This window comes from Otolemur garnettii, unplaced genomic scaffold (assembly GCF_000181295.1).
Source record: "Otolemur garnettii isolate 467f Iridium unplaced genomic scaffold, OtoGar3 scaffold00148, whole genome shotgun sequence".
Lineage (NCBI taxonomy): Eukaryota > Metazoa > Chordata > Mammalia > Primates > Galagidae > Otolemur > Otolemur garnettii.
The window spans coordinates 451309-459008 of record NW_003852543.1 but is presented as its reverse complement, the minus strand read 5'-3'; the positions used below and the strand labels follow the sequence as shown (position 1 = coordinate 459008).

Below are 7700 nucleotides of genomic sequence, written 5' to 3'. Positions count from 1 at the left end.
TTGAGGGGGTGGCTTAGTGACCACAGAGAAGGGAGACACTCTCATACAAGTGAATTAGGGTCAGATGGTCACAAAATGGGCAGTCATTGCAGACTCTAGATCTGGGCAGGGACGTAGCAGGAGAAGTCCTCAGAACGTGGGTCCACTACCTCACCTAGGGTGGGTTGGGTGGAAGGTAGATAATGCAGGAAGACAAGCAGACCTGTAATGAGGATTAAAAATACTAAGTTATATTGTATTTATTTTCTATATGAATAGAAATGATGAAAGTGGGCATCTTTGTCTTCTTCCCATCTTAGAGGAAACACTTACAGATTTTCACAATTCTGAATGATGGGCTTTTCATATATGGCCTTTATTATGCTGAATTAAGTTCCTTTGTTTTATTTTATTTTATTGTTTGGGATTCATTGAGGGTACAGAGAATTAGGTTACACTGATTGCATTTGTTAGAGAAAGTCCTCCTTACAAACTTATATTTTAAAGGAACAATGTTTCAGAGCATGTTGACCAGTCACATATTAGGTCAGGAGAAATGGGAGATACTGTCAATGATTCTCAGGTTTTGAACATTACTCCTGAGAGGAATGGTATGGTAGTCAGAGGGATGAAATTGAAAGGAACAAGTGGGTTGGGAAGAAGAGAAAACAATTAACTTGACCTTAGATATATTATGTTATATTTGGCAGATTATCAGCAGGACATGCAAGGGGGTTGTTCTATAGGCAGCTTGTGGGTAAAGTAGGGTGTTGGTCTGGGTTTGGGGGTTAGAAAGATGATCATTGCAGTCATAGAAACTGATGAATTACAGCTCCATGGAGTACAAAGTAGAAGTGCTGATCACTTCAGCATTAGGGACAGCCCCAGAAGGAGGAAAAATCCATGATAGGGCTGAGAAGGTAGGAAAAAGAGGGGTGGAGAGTCAACCAATGTCAAGGGTTCAAAGCGGGCAGCAAGCAAACATCAAAGGAAACTAAGAGACTTTGGTTCCACAGAAGTTAGCATTTGGTCTTTGAGAGAACACCCCATGTAGATGAAGTGCAGGAGAATGAGGAGAGGATAAGGCAGGCGGGCATGCGGAAGAACATGGGAAAGCCCAGGGCTATTCAGGCATGGTAGATGGCACAGGACAGGGGAATTAAAGAGTTCTGAGACAGTCAGAGGCCATGTCTGGGGAGAAGTGAGAGTAACACAAGTAGGATGCAGGCTGGAGTCCAGTGAAAAGTCATTTGGAGACAACAGGGAAGGGAAAACTTTGGGGATGGAGTGCCTGGCACATTGGGAGGGCCATGGCAGAGACTCAGCATCAGGACCCAGGCTCTCTGATGGACGGGAAGGCAGCTTCCCACTCCTGCTCATCCATCACAATTGAGCCAGAGCCCAAGCAGGGGGGCCTGATCAAGGAGATACTGGAATTTTTGACTATGCCAGGACGAGAGGTTTCTAGGGACCAAGGGATCCAGCTGGACTGGACCAGTGCTGAATTTTTGCCAGCTCTATGAGCTGATGCTGACCAAGAGTGGGAGGCATCAGCCTGCTGTCCAGCCTCCTATGGGGCCCTCCACTTGGTCTGCACTACCTAGACCTGGCACAGCTGCCAGGCTGCCCACTGTCCTGCTGCTGCCACCAGTGGAGCCTCAGTGGTTTGTCTGAGGGAGAGCACATCACAAGTGGGCCCACATGGAAGCTGTGCTGCCACTGAATGACCTGTCAGGTGTCATCTACTGTTGACCACTCCGGCTGCTGTCCCTGCACCAGCCATTGCCTGGTTGCATGTTTTAAATGTAGTCTCAGGTACCATTCCGAACTAGAGACTGGAATTGCATTTTAATAAGGGCTTCAGGTAATTTGTATCTTTTTTCAAGAGTGAGAAGAGCTGAGCTAGTATACCAGTTCCCAAGGTAGATGAAACACTACGATCCTTACCAGATCAGAACCTTCAGCCCAGAAAATAGTACTTATGAGGAGTTGCTCAGGTGATTCAAAGAGCCAATGACTTTGACCGAATACTCCAGTTAAATTATTTAAATTTACTTTATATTACAAAGGAAACTCATGTTCATTACAGGAAAAATGTTGAGATGCTTAAAAAATTCTCATAATCTAGTCAGCCATAGGCACATGTTATAACAATGCCAGCTATCTTTATTTCTATGTACACGTGTCTCTGTATGTGTATGGAATTGAACAGACTTATAATGTACATGTGACTTATAATCTGCATTTTTTACCTAATACATTTTGAAACTTTTTAGGTCATAAAACAGGCTTCTATAATTGATCATCTTTTTTTTTTTTTTTTTTTGGCCAGGGCTGGGTTTGAACCCACCACCTCTGGCATATGGGACCAGAACCCTACCCTTTTGAGCCACAGCTGCCTCCCTATAATTGATCATCTTTAATACACACTTTATTCTTTATTGAATTTGTCATAATTTTTAGCCTATTATTGAACATTATTTCCAACTCCTCACTATTATAAAGAATAAGCAGTGAACATTTTTGTAAGTAACATGAGGGCAATCCATTATTTTCCTTAGAATAAGGGTAACACATGCAATGACAAAGTATGTGGAATGCTCGAAGATTTTGATTCACAGAACTGACATCTGTCCAGGATTGCACCTTTATTAGTTCTTACTACCTTCACTCTCACTAACTCTTAAAGTCCCACCCCAAAGCCCAGGGACAGAAAATGACTTGTCCACAGTGACAGAGAGGCAGATCCAGTAACAAAAGTCACCTTACTACTGCCCCATTTCATCTAAAATCATGCCAGGGAGCTCAGGTGCTCAGGTGGCTGGAAGCATGACCCCTGGCACACACTTTTCCTCCTTCCCTCCTTTTCTGCCTCCCAAATGTCCCTCAGCATCACTCCATTCCTCTCTGTGCCCCACTCCTTTTCTCAAACCTTCATTCTCTCTCATCTCTTCTTATTTTCTGCTGTCTTATATTTGTTCTTCTTGCCTGGTGAGAGTCAGATCTCCTTGGTAAACCTTAGCCCTGACAGTCGTCCTTGCATTTGCTTTTCTGGGCTAATTTCCAACTCCATATTGGCTCTGGGTTTCTTTTCATGCTAGGTGCTGGTTGGGCCTTTCCAAAGGGTGGTCATTTTAGGGAAAAGCTCTAGGTTAAGATAATCTACCAGGAAGAAGCAGAGTTCACAGGACACCGTGTGGCCTGGTATTTCAACAGGGGCATAATCTTCACTCTAGATTTTCACTTTCAAAAAACACCAGTGGTGTTTTCCATCTGGAAAGGAATGGGGGAGTTTGGATGGGCTGTCTTTGGTAGTCTTGACCACGCTAGGATGCTTTTCTCCTGTCCCAGGAGGCCCTGCCTATTCTGCTGTGGCTGGAGACTCCTCCTGGCTGTGCCTTCCTCCTCTGCTCTGGCTCTGGGTACTAGGTAGGGGGAGGGGGTGTGATGACCCTCGGGTGGATGGGCAGTGGGGCTGGGTTTGAGCTGGGTTTATCTCCCTACTGAGAGGCTAGAGCATACTCCACCCCACTCTCAAGCCTGGGAAGTATCCCAGCTTAGCTATTTAGGGCAACCTGTCATCAGGTTTGCACATAGGTCCTAGGCTCACACCCCTGCCAGCTAGACTTGCTCTCATTGGCCCCAGGGAGGGAGACAAAGCTGCCTGGAGTCTGCTGAGCTGGCAAGACCTTGGTGGTCCCCAGAGGCTGGTTATAGATAAAGGCCTGGGAGACCTTTGCAACCTGTGGCTGTGTGGTTCTGGCCCCCAGCATGCTTGCCCCCAGCTCCACTCACTTCCTTCACTAACAGCCTTTCTCCTCCTTCTCAGCCAGGACCAGACACCCCTGATTGCAGAAATGTGTTCCCTCCCTATGGCAAGATACTACATGTAAGTTGTCCTGGCCAATCCACTTTCCCAGCAGGGGGTCTGGGGATTCTGTGGGAAGATGGAAGAAAGGCTGAGTCAGAGGATGAGTCTCCTTTTCACCTTAGGTCTCTCAAATGTCCTATAATTAAGCATCACCACCACTGCAGTAGCAACAGGTCTCTTTCTGAATGTCTCTGGATGCCAGCCATGCTACTGCCTCAGTTGTCCTAAGAAGTTTATAAGGGAAGCATTAGTAACCCCAATGGAAACTGAAGCTCGAAGAAGTTAAATAATTTCCCCCATGTTACCCAGCTACCAAAAGGAAGAGCCAGGGTTGACATGTCCTCTGTGTTGCTCCATCTGCCTCTCTGAAAGCTCAAAGACAAGTTTTTTTTTTTTTTTTTGAGACATCAACACCACCACTTTTATTTACAGAAAAGCCAGCAATTCCAGACAACAGTGAGGCCATCCCTTCTTCTCACAGTAAAAGCAAACATCAGCAATATTATTAATCAGCATAGTAAGCATTAAACAGATTCTTCATTGTCAAAGACGATTTTGAATCTTCTTTTTTTTTTTGAGACAGAATCTCACTATGTTGCCCTCAGTAGAGTGCTGTGGTGTCACAGCTCACAGCAACCTCAAACTCTTGGGCTTAAGCTATTCTCTTACCCCAGCCTCCCAAGTAGCTGGGACTATAGGTGACTGCCACAATAGCTGGCTATTTTGTTGTTATTGTTGTTGTTTGGCAGGCCCAGGCTGGGTTCCAACCTGCCAGCCCTGGTGTATGTGGCCAGTGCCCGAGCTGCTGAGCTACAGGCAACGAGCCAGACAATGTTGAATCTTAATGACAACATCTTTTCTTTCTTTCTTTTCTTTTCTTTTCTTTTTTTTTTTTTTTTTTTTGAGCCAGAGCCTCAAGCTATCCCCCTGGGTAGAGTGTCGTGGAATCACAGCTCACAGCAACCTCTAACTCCTAGGCTCAAGCAAGTCTCCTGCCTCAGCCTCCCAACTAGCTGGGATCACAGGTGCCTGCCACAACACTTGGCTATTTTTTGGTTGCAGTCATCATTGTTGTTGTTTGGCAGGTCCGGGCTGGATTCAAATCCACCACCTTACGTGTATGTGGCTGTCGCCTTAGCCACTTGAGCCACAAGTGCTGAGCTGACAACATCTTTTCGAGACCTTCATGGTCTTTACTCCTAGTGCAGGCCTCTAACTCCTATTTGCGAAATCTGCATCCTTACTTCATTGTTTGTGATTTTGTCATGAGCTTCCTCAAGTCCTTTGGAGAAGAAATAGGGCATAATGTGGCAGCACTTGTGGCTCAAAGGAGTAGGGAGTGGGCCCCATATGCCGGAGGTGGCGGGTTCAAACCCAGCCCCTGGCCAAAAGCTGCAAAAAAAAACAAAAAAAAGAAAGAAAGAAAGAAAGAAAGAAAGAAAGAAAGAAGGAAATAGGGCATAATGAAAAGAAAATAGGATTGACCTCTAAGATGCATTTCATCCTCAGAGGACCTCAACCCCCACCCTGGGCCCTGTACTGTCCTGGATAAGGTGTTATGTATATATGGAGTTGGGAGGGACAGTGCAGTTCTGGCCTCTAGGAGGTGACAGCCTGGTTGGGAAGGCAAGATGCATATACAGGAAATATGCAAATGACAAAACAGAAGTCAACACTTCAGAGCATCTGGCTTGTGTCCTAGTCTTCAAATAGAATGTTGTAGGCAGATGAGTTGCCAGGTCTGTGGTTATCAAAAGGAATGAGTATTGACAAGCCTGGGATCTTTCCAGACTTTTATTTTTATGGTACAAGTAAACCTACTTTAAACATGTAGTCGTTAGCTAAGGTATTATAATTAGCTGTTACTGAGAGAGAAAAGTTTCCTGCAGGTGGTGGCATTGGTCCAGAGATTCTGCCCTAATAGGTGATGGACGAGAGCTCCCCAGGCCCTGAGAGCAGCTGACAGGCTTCTTCAAAACCAGTCAGGCAACTGAGCTAATAGCCAACTTTAAAGTCTTTAAAATAAGTGTAAAGCAAATCACACTTCATTATACACTCAACAAATCCTTCTATTACAGAAAATAAACATTTACGAAAAATTGGGGCAGGCCTTGAAAATCTGGGATAATGCTTCTTGTAACCCAACGCATCTGAACCTCACTAGGAGACTTCCCGGGAAGCCAGGGAAAGCTTCTTCTGTCCTCCATGAGAGGACATTGGCTCCCCACACTGCCCCGAGGGCCTTGTGGCTGCCCAACTGGGTTAAGGCAGGAAGTGCAGCCTCTGAACGCAGGAACTGAGGAGGCCTTCCTTGCTTTAAGATTGAGCTGGACTTCATCTGCTGTTGGGAAGAGTAGCGCCTCATTTCCTCACCTTCAGAGGACAGAAAATCCCCCAAATGCTCAGGGTGGTAATTCAGACCATGGGGGTGGGTGGGGATGGGGGCAAGTGGTGCCTGAGGAGAGTGGGCCATGGACACTGTCCTACTGTTGCAGAATTAAAGATGCAGATCAGAAGGCTCTGTACATGAGAGATGGCCAGCTCTTTGTGGGAGATCCCACTGCAGACAGCTGCTGTGCAGGTGAGCTTCTGGGGCCTCTACCAGCAGGTGACAGTGAGGTGGCATGACCCCGGTAAGGAGTCCCAGCTCTCCTTGAAGCCTGAAGGCAGAGCTAGGCCAGGTGTGCCCACACCCAGTACTTCCTACCTAGCCTTTGTTTGCTAAGGGCCTTCAACCTGGGGTCCCCACTCCTTGACCCTCTTCTCTCTTCCCTACCAGAGAAGGTCTGCATACTTCCTAACAGAGGCCTGGACCGTGCCAAGGTCCCCATCCTCCTGGGGGTCCAGGGAGGTAGTTGCTGCCTGGCATGTGTTGAGACAGGAGAGGGGCCTTCCCTGAAGCTGGAGGTGAGAGACCCCTCCCCACTCTTGAGGGTGCTGCAGACCTGGCACAGCCCTTGGGACTCTCTGGCATCTCCTCTTTGTGTCCATCTGCAAATTCCTGGCCAAGTCTACATGTGCCCCTCCCCTAGGTTTCCATCCTCTCCCCCTTTGCACCCAGCACCAATCCCCTTTACCTCTGAAATGTGCAGAAAGCAGTTCTTTGGGTAAAGACCTTTTCTGCCATGTCCTTCGTTGGCCATGCCCTGAGAGCCCCAAGGGCTGACATCTCAGTCAGCACCCTCCTCCTGCAGCCAGCCACTTTGCCCCACAGGATGTGAACATTGAGGACCTATATAAGGGCGGTGAAGAGACCACACGCTTCACCTTCTTCCAGAGCAGCTCCGGCTCTGCATTCAGGCTTGAGGCAGCTGCCTGGCCTGGCTGGTTCCTCTGTGGCCCGGCTGAGCCCCAGCAGCCAGTACAGCTCATCAAGGAGAGTGAGCCCTCGGCCCGCACCAAGTTTTACTTCGAACAGAGCCGGTAGGAAGGCAGGAGGCTGAGGTCCAGCCTGGTGCCCCCAGACAGGCTCATCCTGCTCAGGGCCTGTGGTAGGTAGAATAATGGTCCCCCAAAGATGTCCACATCCAATCCCCCAGAACCTGTGAATACATTATCTTATGTGTCAAAGGGGCTTTGCAAATGTGACTATGTTAGAGATCTTGAGGTGGAGAGAATATCTGGGCACATGTTGAGTTTTAGGTGGGCCAGATATAATCACAAGGGTCCTCCTGAGAGGGAGACCAGATGGGAGAGTCAGAGAGAGGTTGTAAGACGCTAAGCCAGGGGCCATGAGCCAGCATGTGCAGCAGTTTCTAGACGCTGGAAAGGCCAGGGAGTTGGTTGCCTTCTAGAGAAGGCTGGAGAAGGAAAACAGCTGGGCTGACACCTGGATTTTAGTCTACTGACA

The 7700-nt window shown here is 47.5% G+C and overlaps 1 protein-coding gene across 1 annotated transcript in view; it reads left to right on the top strand.

Annotated features, from left to right (window-relative positions):
• Positions 1-7313, top strand: part of IL1F10 (interleukin 1 family member 10) — an 8745-nt gene extending 1432 nt beyond the window's left edge. Inside the window, exons 2-5 of the mRNA XM_003799245.1 lie at positions 3809-3868; positions 6346-6431; positions 6630-6757; positions 7065-7313. Coding sequence (XP_003799293.1) covers positions 3837-3868; positions 6346-6431; positions 6630-6757; positions 7065-7277 — 459 coding nt within the window. The 5' untranslated portion in view covers positions 3809-3836 and the 3' untranslated portion in view covers positions 7278-7313. The remainder of the gene's footprint in view (positions 1-3808; positions 3869-6345; positions 6432-6629; positions 6758-7064) is intronic.
• The last annotated feature ends 387 nt before the right edge of the window (positions 7314-7700 follow it).